Raw genomic sequence first — 15,720 nt, 5'->3', positions numbered from 1 at the left:
TACCGAGTATTCGTTCATAGCCTAGCGATTCCGGCATAGACTAGTCATTGACCATGCACATGAACAATTCTTCAACCTTGCACCTAGCTAGGAGACAATCCAGAGCCCGCGGCAGCAGACTCGCCGTGTAGCGCCATTACGTTGATTCCAATATCCCAAAAATCCCTAAATCACGACTGTGAAATCATCTTTGTCCATCGTCTCTCGCCTCATCAAGACATATACTGCTCCGAACTGCACCCGAATGGACTGCCTACTTTCTTGCTGGCATACCTATCCGCAATGTCTTTCGCAGATGCGTACGCGCCGCATCCCAAGATCGCCACGCCCATGACAAAGATAGAGGCGTTGATAATGCTCAGACAGATGTTCTTCCATCCATGATTCCACTTCCCCTCCTTGAGTAGACAGAACCAGAAGAGTGCCGGGAAGTAGAAGCTGAACCCGCTAATGAACAAACTGGAGATCAACCCAAGAAGGTCGTTGAAGAAGGGAACTGCTTCGGCGATGACCCACGCGATGACCGTTGCGATCAGGCAGAATGATGCCCAGACGATCCAGCCCATTGGCGTGTTGGTGTAGCGGATTGCGTTGTCCTTGGGGAAGATGCGGTGGATCAGGTAGCGGCAGGCGACAGTAGTGTTGATGCTGCCCGAGATGAAGATGACCGGAAGTGCGATCCCGAATGCTACGCGCGAGACGGTGAAGCCTGCTGATAGTATCGCTGGGCTTTCGACTTCGTTGCCGACAAAGACATAGACCAGGGCGCCGGTAAGAGTGTAGATGAAGATCTCGATGAGACCGAGTGCCCAGATGGACTTGACGTAGTCCTTGGGCGTGTGCATCTCGGACATGAAGCTGAATTGACACACGGCGAAGCTGTAGGCGAATATGATGTTCGTACACGAAAGGAAAGCGCTCGCGAAGGTAACACCCTCGGGTGGCCAAACTGACCATTCGACAGCGCTGAGGCCGCCTGGGCTTTGGCTGGCGGAAACACCAGTTGCGACGATGGTGATTCCGATTGCGATGATGATGCTGGCGAAGTCGATATAGCCGAGGATCGCGAATTCTGCGAAGGATGGCGGCAAGGCAAGAATGTAGAGCAGGATTGCTGATACACCGCCCCAGATTAGAGCGCAGAGGGTGGGCTTGTTGACGATGCGGATGAAGGCGATCGTGCCAGTGAGGGTGTGGCCACCAACAAGGAGGATGAGGAGAAGCAGAAACATCACACCAGCTAATTCTTTGCCAAAACGCCCCCAACACAATCCGACGGCATCTGAGTAATGTTCAATTTCGGGGTGCCTGAGCTTGACTTGCCCAACCTGGATACGCCATTAGTTTCTTCTCGTGGTTTCGACCATGGTCAGTAAGGCCACTCACCAAGTAGGAGGTGTAGATGGCGATAAGACCAAGCCCAACGCAAAGAATCACACCAGCGACAAGGCCCGTCTCAGCGAAGACACTGGGAATGCTGAGACTTCCTAGAGCGATGGCCTCGACGATTAGGCAGATCGTAAGCTTCTTCCAACTTAGACGTTTGTACTTGGCTTCGCCTTCAGAGATACTCGCTGATCTTTGTTTTCCGAATTGGCCATCACTTCCGCGCTTAGATTCAATCTTTTTCTCATCGTGATCCAGAGCCTGATGTCGATTGTCACCATCGGTGGCCGTGACCGAACTACTGTCGGACTTTTTGCGAAAGAGACCCATTGTGGCCTGATTTAGCTCTGTAGCTGTTTGGGGATACCTCTGTAGATTGATCTATGGCTGAGCAGATATATGTCTTAGAAAGGATGTTGATATATTCTACTCAGAACCCGTGCGATTCCTGAAGAAAGAAGGATCGGAATGGCCTTTTGATAGAAGGTGTTTCTTGTGGAAGGTACTCCTCGCTAGTGGTACTTGCTCCCACCAGGGACCAACTCGCTGCAGTCATTATCATTGTTTTCTCAAGCTGATAGCCTATGGACCACCGTCATTAAACTCAAATGAAGCCAGATGGATGCCTTTCCCGGCTCGCTGTAGCACATATGCATGTAGCCCGTTGTCACACGGCCTGGACGGCACGCGATAATGCATACTGAGGTCAGCCGTTCCGATCTGTCTATGCAGATCGATACGCGTGGTAACGATCACAGCAAACCTAACTGCAACATTCTGGGGAAGTAGGCGATAAGATGACGTTGAGAGACGGATCTTTTGATGCGACGCCACAAGCGTTCTTGCATCAGCGAATCGAGAAAGCTTGACTCCGAGAGTCCACCTCTTAGCGCGGTCAAGCTTCCGCTTAACGGAGCTTGTTGATTATGGTCAATCTTGTGATTGGTAGGGACGGCACGAACAATGGCGTTGACAGGCGAGGCTCCGACGGGCAAGTCCAACAGACAGATCTTACGGGGACGATGGTGCGACAGAGAATGATGCTAAGGCGTATGATCAGGCCGCTGATAAGCGGTTAATTAACACCCTGTACTGGTTGAGGTGGCTAGGGCGCAGCACTCTGGAAGACGATAGAATATAATCACGCGTGGAGTATGCCACTGGCTGAACATTACAAGTCTGATTGGTGAACAGCATTATGTAGTCTATGATATTCAAATGATCTATACTATACTACCGCTATGCAGAATGGTCGTCAAATGCGGATTGTCATGGTCGATAGAAGTCGTTCTTCTCGTGTGTTGGCTGCTTGCGGGCGATATGTTGCCGGCCTGCAGATGAGCTGCTCCATAGCCCCAGTGCCTGGGCAGCTGTGCCTCTCCCTAGTTCGATAGTGCCTGAATCAATAGCAGGTCGTCCAAGGTCGTCAAGCATGTCCCAAAGCGATCTCCTCTTCCTACGAGTGGTAGTCGTACCGTTCCCACTGCCTGTGTCCTCGGTCGGACAATCAACGAATTGTACTATCCGCAACGAAACTGGGGAGCATTGAGCCGCCCAGTTGCGATCGTACAGGTTGTAAAAGTCTCCACTGAGACATTGCCAGAAGACTGTGCTGTTGCCCAAGGCCAATGTTCCGTTCGAGCACACACTCCAGCCAGAAGTGTAAATCGCCTCTGATTGCGGAGGACCGTCAAACTGAAACTGATAGTTGCTTGCGATGTACCCTGTTCTCCCAAGGGCATCGGTTAAGATAGAGTCAGAGAGGTGTAGCTGCAAAGAGGAGTTGCTGCGGCAGGATACCATATCGTAGCCATCAGTGTCGGAGCTGGTAGAGTTGCTAGAGGAGGTGCTGGATGGTGAAGGCGTAGTTGTGGGCACGGCAGAAGCTGTGCTCATATCAGCTGAGGGGGACGCTATAGTCGCGTCGACAGTGTTCGTTGCGGCAGGTGAGACGTCGCCAGTGGTAAGTGATGTTGTCGTTGTGGGCGGAGTGTAGTTCTCGGGAGCATAGGTGACGCGTTGGTTCTGGATCTGGCCGTCCCCTATCTGATTGATCGGCATCATTGTCAGGGTGTGCAGACCACCTTGAATTTGGCCATCTCCGATTTGCGCGATCTGAGCCACAGTGATCGGAGGTGGGGGCGGTGTCGATGCTGGAGCCGGAGGATCCTCCTCACAACTGCATCTTCTGGTCGGGGCGGCAGTTGGTGCTGCAACCTGGGTGCTGGTACAGGATGGTCGTGCCTGGCTTGCCCACGACCCATCAGCATCGTCCCAACCGCCAGAGCCACCTGGGCCACCTGGACCACCTGGACCCCATCTGCGTCTGGCAGAGCCGCTGCCGTCGTCACTGGCTGTGAGGTTCTGCACTGCAATGCCGAAGATGCCCGAGTATGAGTTGCTGCAGGATGGTGGTGGAGATGCTGGAGGGGCGATGGCGTCTGTGACTGCTTGCCTGGGAACCAAAAGTGGTGAAGCGGCGACCAAATTGAATAACAGTGATGCTGATATGAAGCTGTGCATGTTAGTTGTTGATTAGTCGATGTTTCGGCAAGTTGATGACAGGTGGAAAGGGGCATGGCTTCGAAGGGAGTCATGATATATTCTATCTATCACTCCTGTCGCTGGGCATTCTCAGCGTGTCGGTATGTCTTGCCATCTCAAAGATGACGAGGTTGGGTTGGGCTGCACCGGCGACACGGAATGCTCAAAAGTTTCAGGCGGCGAGGGTGGTCCGTGTACACATCACCAGGAATGTTAGCCTTGTTCTTGGCAAATTTTCCGTCCATGCTCCCCAACATATGACTCCACCTACGCCTTGCAATGCTTCCAGGGTGTGCTTCTTGCAGACTGCATGCGATTTTGATGAATCACAAATTCGTCAGATAGTCCTCGATCTCCTCTTTGCTGAGTTTTCGGAATCTTGGGCCAACTGCGCCATCCACACCTTCGTAGCCGAGGAGGTGGTTCGACGGATCGCCAACCACTGCGATGTCTACTGTGTCGCCGTTCATTTCGCCCTCAATTGTCTCCTTGAGCGTTAGTAGTGCGATATGAATGGCGTCCTGCCACTGTTAGTTGTCGTCACGTTTCAACATGGGATGTCCGCACCTCAAGCTCCAGGTTCTCATTATACCGCTTCTCGAGGAACGTTTTCGCCGAAGTTGAGCTCTTGCCAATCGCAGTAGCCTTCCAAGGGAAATAGCTGCCGCTAGGATCGACTTGGTACAGACTGGGACCGCCTTTGAGGATGCCACCGGTCTTTCTTGAAGCAAGCTTCTTCTCGGCTTCTGTCTCGCCCTCTTTGGCTTCCTCGGTCTCTGGCTCAATGCCATCGTCCCAACCAGCAATCAGTAGACTAACGCCATATGGCCGCACGCCACCGCTCTGTGTTGCTTCTTGCATTACTCGTGCGACGTCTTGTACGAGGATTCGAGTGGGAGGGTATTCGTTGTAGATTCGCTTGTAGTTCGTATGACTGACTTTCCGCGCCTTGTCGACGAGCACTCTGTAGTCCGGGCCCATTCCTGAATATACCATGCCGATGTTCGGTGTGATAAGAGAGACTTTGGATAATGAGGGAGCATCGATCAAGGGTGATGATGATTTCTTCTCTGTCGCAAGCACGATGCCATTTGTCGCTTTGATGCCCAGGGATGTCACTCCCTGATTCACAGCGTTCAGAGCATATTCTGCGACAGGGTCAGCGTGGACTCCGGCGCACTTAGAAAGATAGCCACATACCGATCTGTACAAGCTTGCCGCTGACAAGTCGTTAGCTACTATTTCCCCATACCGTCTTCTCGGATGCATACCTTGGGGAGAAAGTCGTGAGGGAGAACGAGTATCGGTCGGCCATGTTAGGAGATGTGGCAGGTCAGCAAAGGGATAATGCTGAAAGGGACGGTGATTGCAGGAGACAGTCGGGGATTTCAGCGGGCTCATCGTCAATGATGGCTCTGAGGCAGCACTTTCCATGCGCGTACGCGACTCCGATTGGAGAAGCTTTTGGCTCGTATGGTGCTCCGTACTCGCTGCCTCAGAACTGCATGGCTGTCTGGGACAAGGCGCCCTCGTTTCTCAAAGCGACGCTACACGTGCCGCTGCTTTGACCACCTGTCACCACGTTCATGCGTCGGTACAATTAGCGTCGTGAAAGATCTGATGGGGTCGCTGCTTCGTCGAAGTCGACGAGAGCTGCGACGATCCGGCTCGAATTCGGCGCATCTCAATTTCACTCGACAGTGACTGTCTACGACCACCGCTATTCCTGCAGCGAGGGCTTCTGAAGCCGGCATACAAAGCATCCTTGGTCCCAGCGCCTACCAAAGGACTGTTTTGGAATAGAGTTGCTCGTCATATCTGCGATATGGCTACTGTCGACGAAGAGTCCGTACCAGGAGCATTCGAGGAAGATGCAGCAGAGACCGATCCGCAACCAACGCCAACCACTGCGCCTGACGACTCTGGATCTGTCCCTGTCGACCAATATCCTGGCTGGGCATATCCTACACGCATGTGCCGAATATGTAGGGAAGATGTGGTGCCCAAAGTCACTATGTATCCTCCCGGCATACCTCTGAGATATCAAAGACCAGTGGCAGAATACAGCAATGATGACGAGTATGGGCGACTCATCCGGCCGTGCAAGTGTCAGGGATCAATGCGATACATACACGAGCTGTGTCTACAGCGATCAAGAACAGAGGGAGTGCGCCCAGGGTCGTTATGGAAGTGTCCAACTTGCGGCTATCAATTCAACTTCCAGAAGCTCTCATTCCAGCGCTATCTCGGCAACAAGCTCTTTGCCAGCGTGCTTACCGTGTTTGTCATGATCCTCTTCATGTTTCTCCTGGGGTTTGTCGCCGATCCTATCATCAATCTGTATGTTGACCCCTACGACACAATCGTTGGCAACGAGCCATACTGGTCGGAGGTCGACGTCATGACACGCTCAAGCAGCATCTCTGGATGGAGCCTTCATTTCACAAAAGGCATGATCTCCATGGGCTTGGTCGGGTTCATTAAGACGATGTTACTGAACCCTTTCAACTACCTCAACATAAGGCAGACGGGCTTCGCTGGTACACGCAGAGCAGGCGCCGCGACCACTGGCCGTGATCGAGCCGTTAATGTCAGCTGGATCGCGGTCGTCATTGGCATAACCTCAGCATTTTACTTCTTCTACAAATGGGTGCAAACAATCATCAAGCACACCCTGCAAAGAATTGGTAACCATGTCGTTGATACGTCGCTGCCTGGCGACGATGACGACCTGAAACCGCCACCTGATTGGCAGAAGCCCAAAGACACGGCAAGAAGTCAGGACGATCTTGTGGCCGAGGCCTTATTCGGCAGTGATACTGCTGCGAGTCCTGCCAACCCTCCTGTACCAGACACATCTGACGTTAAGACTGAAACTGAACAAGAGGCTGGAACAGTGGCAGACGGCTTCGGAGAGGATCTTGGGAATGGTTCCACGAGATCTGCTGATCATGGCCTAAGCAGTGCCCTCGAACAAGACTGGTCCTTCGTCGGCATACCTCGCCAGCGCTAGGGGTTGTACTACAATGGTATACGTTAATTTGCACATCCAAGATCGAGCACAGTCCACGAGATCATTCTGTCGATGTAGCATCTCCCAGAGCGGATTTTCTGACAACATACTTACAATAGGTAATTAGTTCTGGAACACTGACTACACTTCGGTTCGAATGCCTGGCCGCCGAGCTGATTGGCGTGGTCCGAAATCGGACTCCTTTAGAAATGGAAGCAAGTCTGGAATACTTGTTCTGATGTCCAGGAGATCGATGAGGACTGGCCGAAATGCTTGAGGTAAGCTTTGTGGGGATCAACTCGGGGCGTTGTCTTGATAACAGCATGGACGAGTCTTGTGATTTTCATCACTGCGTCTTCCTGAGCCGGCTCAGGAAGACAATCATCCTCCTCGTCTCTACCTGTTGTACCTCTACCGCTCGCAGTAAATGGATCGCCCAAACTTAAGTTGTCACTTTCTTTGCTCCGTGGAGTGCCAATTAGTCAATGCGCGAAGAATAACCCACGGTTTATCCTGGCGACGGAAGTCATTCTGACGACTTGAGCTCATCGGACGACTGCATGGCCTCTATCAACATCATCATGGACTTGCCCATTTTCCAACGACAAGGCCTCGCATGTTTGAGTTGGCATATCTTCGACTGTGAATTGCCACATGCTGGAAAGCGGCTGCTCAGGAGAAATTAAGGTCATGATGACACTTAGGTCAGGAAAGAGCAATGAAGTAGTGACTGCTAATTGCACCATTTGTGCCTCAACCATGGAAAGAACATCAGGTCACCTGTCACTCTAGCTTGCTAAATCCCTTATCACACACTTCCTGCCATGATCCAATCCACCTGCGAACGGCTTCATCTGAATTGAACCTCCAACCCTGACCCTGACACGCAGAAACAGCTGCCCATCATGGCATCCTTACCACCAGGTGCATCACCTTTGATACTGACACAGGAGGAGCTCCTTTCAGTGTCATTGAAGTATCCAGAAATCAACTTCGACTCCATTGACGCGGCGATGGGCACGGCGGCTACCAAACCAAGCGAAGATGACTCGACCAGTCGCACTTCGCCAGACACAAAATCGGCACCAGACACCGTCGAATCGTCGCCATCCTCTCATCATGACAATGACAACGACGAGAGCCGCATCACTGACTCCACTGCCCGAACAACACCACTCAAGCATCTCATGTTCAGAGAGCCCATTCCGCAGACCAATCCTTACAAAGAGTACTTAGGTGAAGTGGATCGTAGCGACCTCCCGGATGCTACCAAGTCATATTTGCGGTGCTTGGCTTCTGAGATGGTGCGAATCGGAGCCCTGTTGCGCGAGAACTTCGAGAATACTGAGACCGACGATGAGGGAAGCAAGTTGATTGATGAGGGAATTTCCAGACTTGTCAAGATGGTGCAGACTTCCGCGAAGAACTGTAACGACCAAACCTCAACCATAACATGGCTCACCGGGCTCGCCATCTTCGCCGTTGTTCCTACAGATGTTGCGCTCTGGTCAGTGTATCGTCAGCGAGTCATTTTGACCACGAAGTAAGCGAAACGCGGCACTTTCCTATCAGAGCTTTTACTTTTCTGGCAATTATGGAGACTGACCACTCACAGGTACCTCAATGCCCCATCCATGACCGAATTCAACCTCATCAAACTCCTCCCGCAGATCTACGACGCCTACATCCACTCTGACTTCCTCCACTACATCCGCCGCTCCGTCCACTTCCGCTCTGCCTTCTCCTCCGGCATCAATGACCTTACAACCGCTGTCCACGGCTTTCCCACCGCATACCGTCAGTGGTTCATGACGATGACCTCGTACTGCAGCACCTACATGTCACCCCTCCTTGTCCGCATTCAGGAGTCCGCCTGGGTGAAGCGCGAGATCGAGCAGTCGGAACTGAGTCTGGCCACGGCGAAGACGAGTTTGGAGAAGAGACATGCCAGTGGGGAGATTGCGCAGGTATTGAAGGAGGATCAAGTGCGTGGTGTGAAGATCTTGGCTGATGGACGAAGTCGCAGCTCGGTCGTGCCTACGGATGGTGATGCTAGCGAGGAGGGCACTGAGCATCTGGCGGAGCAGTTGGTTGATGGCGACAAGCCGTCTGTGAAGCGAAGTGGCTCGAGCCGGACGGGAGCTAGGGTTAGACGCGAACACACCATGTGAAAGGACAACAAGTCGCACTAGGGAGGACTTCAGCAGGGCTGTGGACTAAGCAGACACACTGGGTAGACTGTAAATTCAGTCTGATTCGAAGTCGGCCTCGAAGGTAGCAACAGGAACTTGAGAGGATGAAATTGTCAGTCTTCATTCTAATCTTTATTGAGCCGTCTTCGCATCTCATTGACGCACGTATGCGAAAAGTCTTCCATCACCAAGGCTCCTGTTGACCCCGGAGGGCTGCGACTCGAGGGTGTATCTTGACCTTTGAACATCTGACAACCCTGGAGATAGTCATACCAGGGAACTTTATGATCACCTAAGTCATCTCCACATCATTCGCACCATCCGTGCCGCCACCCACAGTCTCAGCTGTAGCAACCGCACCAATCTCCTCACGCTGCTCCTTCGCCCAAGCAATAAACTCATCGATCGCCATCGGCCACGCACCATCCTCTTTGTACCACTCCAGCTTCTCGCCATCGCGCTCGATCGTCTTCAGCATGAGCTCCCCAACCATGTTCCACAAATCCTTGTTGACAGGCCGCTTGTGCTGCGAGTTGTAGAACTCAATCCACAAATCCAACCACGGAGTGTTGGGCGAGGTAGGCGTCTTCCAATCAATCCCACCAGTAGAAGCCTGGAAAAACATACGCCAGAACTCAACCGCCGCATCAGTCGGCACAGAGCGCTGGCCTTCTGGCTTAGCGAACTGGAAACTCGCGCGGTAGATCTTCTTGAAGTACACGGGGTCGGTCTTGAGTTGCTTGCGGAGAGTGGTGAGGTAGGCGGCTTGCTTGGCGAGGGTGTCGAGGGGCTTGGAGGATTCTTTCGAGGCGTCGGACCAGCCCGTGATAAAATTCTCGCGGGTGAATTCGCCGAGGGTGGGGCAGGAGAGGAAGTCTGAAAGGGCGAGGACGACGGGCTCGTCGAGGGCGACGTTGAGGTCGTTGAGGTAGCGCATGGCGTCTTCGATTGTGATTGTATCTTTTTGGTCTTTACCTAATCTATCGTCAGAAGGGCGATGACTCAGGGAACGCGGGTCCTCACTTCGGTATTTGTCGAAGACTTGGCTGACGGCTACCGAGAGGGGGGAATCTCCTGATATGTTGCCGTAGAACCTGGGTACAATATGGTTAGCAAGGTCGCGGGCATTGTCTGACATGCAACGAACTCCATCTTCTTTGGTGGCGCTTTTGGCTTTTTGACGCGATGTGTTTTGGAGGAAGACATTTTTGGGGTGTTGTCGAAGCAATAGTCTGGAGATGTAAGACTTCTCGGCAATACTGGCGTAGATGAGTAGCGTAGATGAGTAGCGTGATAAATAACAGAGTCTCCGTAATCCTTAGAGGCTGCGGATTCTCCGAATACAGTTGCAGTTGCCAGGCAGGTACACCCAGGGCAGTTCCTTTCATGTGAAGATCTTGGGGGAAGTGGATTCAAAGTGAAGGTGCACTCAATGAATCTCCTCACTGCCTGTGCAAGTCCTTTGCCGACTCAGGGTTCTCACCCTTGGAGGCACACACCCGAGGCCACTCGTATCGGTCCAGCTATCCTCAAACGACGGGATTGCACTGCAGATTGAATTCGATGGGCAAAGCAAACACCGCCACTAGTGACACGACGAAGGAGGAGACCTACACATCTATTGCTCTCTCGACATTCCAATCTTGATTCTTCAGGTGTTTCGCCGCTATGCTCTCTTTCGCTTGGGTAAAGCTGCAGAACTGTGTTATCATAGCCCGCTGGCTAGATGTGTAAGGCGCCATCGTGGCCGCCCCGCTGAGAGACAATCGACAGCCAAATTCGAAGTAGCGGTGGTGTAAAAGTTGTCTTCGTTTCGGAGATCGCTTTTTGAAGTAAGCGATCAATGGCCGCGAAGTACTGATGTTACCCGGACGCGACAACGGAGGATACCAAGATCATCGGTGATGGCGATGGGGTCTTGATGGCAAGGCAATCGGGCAGAAACGAGGCAGTCGTGCTGAGCCGGCGGAACAAATTGATGCTATCTCCGGGGTATGTCTTCGTGCTATACTTGCACCTCATGATGCTGGCTACCTACGCAAATTTGATCAGCGTGCATGATGATGAAGTGAGAGAAAGCACAAAGCAAGAGACTGTGCTCTGGTGTGCTTTGATTTCTGCCTCTATGTCGTAAATTAGAAGCTATGGATATGTATTCACTTTGCGTGTGGTGTTGCCGCAATGGGTTCTTAGGTCGCTGTCCATATGTGGGCACCCAAGACTATCTGAAGGCCTGCATTGTATGCCGTGTCTGGCTTCAGGGTTTGATGGATCAAGGCTCATGGCCAAGTGCTCCGCTTAACCGCAGCTAGGCATATCAATATCTGGGCGGCGGAGGAGCACCGTAACCACCTTGTTGACCACCATAGCCACCTTGAGGAGGACCTCCGTAGCCGCCCTGTTGACCGCCATATCCGCCTTGCTGAGGAGGACCGCCATAGCCACCCTGCTGGCCACCATATCCACCCTGAGGAGGACCACCGTATCCGCCTTGCTGGGGAGGACCGCCATAACCGCCTTGTGGGGGCCCGCCGTATCCACCTTGCTGAGGAGGACGCGGAGCATTACTCTTCTCGTCCTTGGAGTCGTATGAGGAGTCGATCGCGCCGAGGAGAAGCTTGATGAGCCACAACTCAGGTGTGAGATTAACAGGAGGATTGGCGCGTGACATCTCGTCAGCCTCGACTTCGTAGTCTGATCTTTGTTAGCCTCGTCTTCCACGTGCATTCTCGCTATCTAGACTTACTTGATGTGCAATCAATGATATCACCAATCGTCGGCTCCTCATCGAGCTTGCTCAGAAATTCCCGAGCTTTGAGATCGTTTCCGACCTGGGCAAACTGGAATGCCAGAGCGCCTTTGCCAAAGCGAGATCTCTCCAGCTCCATGCTGGCGTTCTTGATGATCTTAGCAACGTCCGATGGTGACTCGCCCGTCGGCTGGCCGTCGGTAATTGTGATGATGAGAATGGGTTTGCGGAGTTGACCGTTACGGGCAGACTGCAGCACTAGTGGACCAAGGATTTTGTTCTGCAACTCCCGACCCATCGGAGTCAGGCCAGAGAACTTAGTGTTGGCGACCATCTGGTTGACCTGTTGTTCATTTCTGATGCCGTTGCCCTGCTCGGGAGAGTTCATGAACCGAATCTGAATACCATCTTCGTCGAACAGTGAAGTGGCGAAGGCAACGCGACCGAGGATCAGCTTCAGATCATCAATCCGCTCACCATTCTCCTCGAATGCCATGGAGCCACTGTCGTCGATGTAAAGGATAACGTCGTACAGGGCGAGCTTGACGATATCGGATGCAATCTCACTGTTGATACGCCATTGTGATGCGAGCTGCGCGACCTGTTGAGGCGCTCTGGATGCGATCTGATCAAGTGCAGGCGAGCCAGGAGGGTAGAATGCTTGAAGGCCCTTCTCGCGCACAGCGGCTTCCATCAACTGCTTGTATGCACCAGCGTTGCCAGCTGGAGGGGCACCACCTTGTGGGGGACCACCGTAGCCACCCTGCGGACCACCCTGCTGCGGAGGGCCGCCATACCCACCTTGGGGACCACCTTGTGGCGGGCCACCTGGGTACCCTTGGCCACCGGGAGGACCTTGGCCCTACGAAAAGTTAAGTCAGTACAAATCTTTCGTCACGGTATGAAGCAAACGCGCGAAACACGAACATAGTTCTGCTGCTGATATGATTGTTGGCCAGGATATTGCGATTGCTGCGGCGGCCTTCCTTGGCCTGGGTATTGCGAATTATGGGATTGATATGCGGGTTGTGGTGAATTAGGATATGGTGACCCGTAGCCTTGCTGTTGGCCGTATTGTGGCTGCTGACCATACTGTGATTGCTGGTTATAACCCTGCTGTTGCGGCTGGTAGCCCTGTTGCTGACCGCCGTACATGTTCTGCTGTGGTTGCTGATACCCAGGCTGAGGAGATGCGCTCGGTCGAGGTGGGACTGGGGGACCTTGAGGATATGCTGAAATCGAGTTCGGCGACCATGGCGGCTGCGATGGTTGTTGTGGTTGTTGGGAAGGTGCGCTTGGATATGGTGCGCTTCCGCCTGGCGCGGCTTGTGCTAATCTCGAGAACTTGCTCATGAATATGGATACCGAAGAATGCTTAGAACTTCTTGCGAGAGAATGTAGGAAGTCTGAGCGGTCGTAGGCGTACTTCAGAGTGCTGCGTTTGTGGCGTGGAGATTATCGACAAACCGTGGCAAGAGCGACTTGACTTCGAGGTGAATCCGGCAATCGACGTCACACATGCGACATAAATTCACCGCAGCAAAGATTCACAATTGTGGCTGAAGGATTCGCTAGGGTAGGGGCGGTGCTCCAGCAGCACCTGTCACTTGATAAACTTACAGGACGTTGCTGACCAGGACCACTGCCTGGGTAGGGTTGATACTGTTGCTGTTGACCCGGCTAACGCGGATGTTTAGACAATGCTTGGTTCATCATCGGACCATGACTTACATAGCCACCAGGCTGACCTCCTTGAGGCTGTCCAGCTTGCAGATTCGGGGGAGGACCACCAGCGCCAGGACCGCCTGGATAGGGTGCACCTTGGGAGGCGGCCAACTTCGATGCCAACTGTTACGCGTCATCAGCGGGAATTCCAAGAACGACTCGCAGTGTGCCTTGTGTGGCGGGGTATGCCCATGGAATGAGGGGCAATCCTCGGGAACAACTTACACCCATGACTGTAAGATTCGAGGAGTTCTACTTCGTTGCAACGAGAGTGAGAAAGTAGTGTTCGTGAGACTGAACTTTCGCCGGGAAGATGCTCTTCAAGTAAGCCTATAAATTGCACGACTTGTCAAGAAGCGCTGCTATGTGAAGATGCAACTAGCGCGTCATAGTGGAGTAAACTGAGCCCTGCGGCGCAGCAGACGGGATGCAGGAACAGTGACCAGCGTGCAAGGTTGATTCCAATGACCTCGTATACCCGCAATGGACTTGCTGCACGCTCGTCAATCACGCTCAAGCCTGAAGAATCCACTGGATCAGGCTTGTTACAGCGCGCAGTCGAGCTTTTTGTGCAATGACCGTGCTTCAAAGATGCTTCAATTGCAATGAAACTGATTACAGATCCTTGACAACGTCGCTGAAGCTCAAGCCGCCCTACAAGGCAAAATATCGATCGGGAGACACAAGTGAAACGCATCTCGCGATTTCTGTCTGCTTGTAGCTGATCGACAGAACGGAGCTTGATGTGACCCTCAGCCCTACGTCCGAGTCCACACCTGCGTAACCATCAAACAATCTCAGATTCGCTTTCGATACGTTGCTCGCATCTATGCTGTCCAAAAGGTCAGGATCATATGCCAAGTTCTTCATGATGGCCGTGGTCAGGCCTTGCGCATCGTCTGGCTCCTCCCGATCTCTCGCTCAGCTCTAGATTCGTCCCTCAACGCTCAGAAGTCCTTCATAACCCTGACTCGATTTAGCCTCGCCTGCTGACTGACCGCAATGTTGGGCGCCATGCCTTCAAACGCGTGCGGCACTCCAGGGTACAAATGGAATTCCAACGGCACATCCGCTTGGGCCAGCTTCGTCGCGTACTCCATATCCTCAATCTTGAACAGATCCAACTCCCCAATGTCCATGTACGTCTTCGGCAGACCCTTCAACTGCTCGACCGTAGCTCTGTTCGGCGCAGCGAAGATGGGCACCTTGTTGAGCGACTGCTCTGATCCAACAGCGTCTTTGCCCAGGTAGGCGGTCCAGCCGGTGATGTTGGAGACGTTGTTCCAGGTCGCAAATGGATCCAGCCCCTGGTTCGGGTGGAGGTTGCGGTCGTCTAGCATTGGGTAGATCAAGATCTGTTTTGCGAGTGGTGGGGACAATTTTCGTTCTTTGGCCAGAAGTGCGGTCCCGGCGGCTAGATTTCCACCAGCGGACTCGCCCATCACGGCGACTCGCGTTGGATCGATGTTGAAGCGTTCTGCGTTGTCATGCACCCATTTGAGCCCAGCGAAGCAATCTTCCACGGGACCCGGGTAAGGGCATTCAGGCGCCTTACGGTAGTTGACCGAGAAGATCTGGCGGCCAGTCTGGGCACAATTCAGGGCGATGCCTGGGGCGAACATCGCGACTGAGCCGGCGATCAGGCCGCCGCCATGATAGTGGACGATAGCCGGCTGTGGCGCCTTGTTGGTCTTTGCTGCTTCCGTGGACGCCATGTCGAAGGTGTGCGTAACCTCGATATCGGCGCCGTCATAGGACTTGAAAGTGTATAGGTCCTGTTTGATGCCGTCGGGGAAAGGGATCTGGCGGGAGTCTTGGGTGAAGAGGCTGGCGACATTGTTTCGTATGACTAGATGCTCGTGGACTTTGGGCACTGGGAGAGTAGTGAGGAAGGGAAGCTGTGGCGCTATGGCGGGGAGGAATTCGGGGTCGTGGCCGAGAGCCATCTTGGTTGGCTGAGAGTGAGTGTTGGTGGCTGTACTGCTAACGGGCCGGCTTGAATGACAATATAGATGACTGCCTCGTGGATTGGTAGATCGTGCTATACCGGCACGTTGTCGAGCTCTTGTCGAGTCTTTGGTAGTACCTTCGGCTCGTTGGAAGTCTCGAAA

The 15,720-nt window shown here is 53.1% G+C and overlaps 6 protein-coding genes across 6 annotated transcripts; 2 read left to right on the top strand and 4 right to left on the bottom strand.

Moving 5' to 3' along the window:
• Positions 1-212: 212 nt before the first annotated feature.
• Positions 213-1,716, bottom strand: AB675_10992 (N amino acid transport system protein; the record flags this gene model as incomplete). Its single annotated transcript, XM_018139801.1, has 2 exons — positions 213-1,328; positions 1,387-1,716. 2 exons carry the CDS (start codon positions 1,714-1,716, stop codon positions 213-215), a joined length of 1,446 nt encoding a protein of 481 aa, XP_017995471.1.
• Positions 1,717-2,655: 939 nt separating this feature from the next.
• AB675_10991 (putative proteasome subunit alpha type-2) lies at positions 2,656-5,245 on the bottom strand (the record flags this gene model as incomplete). Its single annotated transcript, XM_018139800.1, has 5 exons — positions 2,656-3,901; positions 4,261-4,451; positions 4,498-5,078; positions 5,131-5,150; positions 5,202-5,245. 5 exons carry the CDS (start codon positions 5,243-5,245, stop codon positions 2,656-2,658), a joined length of 2,082 nt encoding a protein of 693 aa, XP_017995459.1.
• Positions 5,246-5,755: 510 nt separating this feature from the next.
• AB675_10990 (uncharacterized protein) lies at positions 5,756-6,943 on the top strand (the record flags this gene model as incomplete). The annotated part of the gene is made up of 1 exon (XM_018139799.1): positions 5,756-6,943. The coding sequence occupies one exon, from the start codon at positions 5,756-5,758 to the stop codon at positions 6,941-6,943; it is 1,188 nt and encodes a 395-aa protein (XP_017995456.1).
• A 905-nt stretch (positions 6,944-7,848) lies between these two features.
• AB675_10989 (uncharacterized protein) lies at positions 7,849-9,114 on the top strand (the record flags this gene model as incomplete). Its single annotated transcript, XM_018139797.1, has 2 exons — positions 7,849-8,486; positions 8,559-9,114. 2 exons carry the CDS (start codon positions 7,849-7,851, stop codon positions 9,112-9,114), a joined length of 1,194 nt encoding a protein of 397 aa, XP_017995469.1.
• Positions 9,115-9,427: 313 nt separating this feature from the next.
• On the bottom strand, positions 9,428-10,341 carry AB675_10988 (Defective in cullin neddylation protein 1; the record flags this gene model as incomplete). The annotated part of the gene is made up of 3 exons (XM_018139796.1): positions 9,428-10,110; positions 10,159-10,229; positions 10,283-10,341. The coding sequence occupies 3 exons, from the start codon at positions 10,339-10,341 to the stop codon at positions 9,428-9,430; spliced, it is 813 nt and encodes a 270-aa protein (XP_017995523.1).
• A 1,111-nt stretch (positions 10,342-11,452) lies between these two features.
• On the bottom strand, positions 11,453-15,555 carry AB675_10987 (Carboxylesterase NlhH; the record flags this gene model as incomplete). Its single annotated transcript, XM_018139795.1, has 6 exons — positions 11,453-11,829; positions 11,882-12,746; positions 12,812-13,309; positions 13,505-13,564; positions 13,616-13,732; positions 14,608-15,555. The coding sequence occupies 6 exons, from the start codon at positions 15,553-15,555 to the stop codon at positions 11,453-11,455; spliced, it is 2,865 nt and encodes a 954-aa protein (XP_017995522.1).
• Positions 15,556-15,720: the final 165 nt, after the last annotated feature.

The sequence above is a fragment of the Cyphellophora attinorum genome, assembly GCF_001299255.1.
Source record: "Cyphellophora attinorum strain CBS 131958 chromosome Unknown Contig39, whole genome shotgun sequence".
NCBI classification, from domain to species: domain Eukaryota; kingdom Fungi; phylum Ascomycota; class Eurotiomycetes; order Chaetothyriales; family Cyphellophoraceae; genus Cyphellophora; species Cyphellophora attinorum.
The sequence above is the reverse complement of the archived record's forward strand: the minus strand, read 5'-3'. Positions and strand labels throughout refer to the sequence as shown.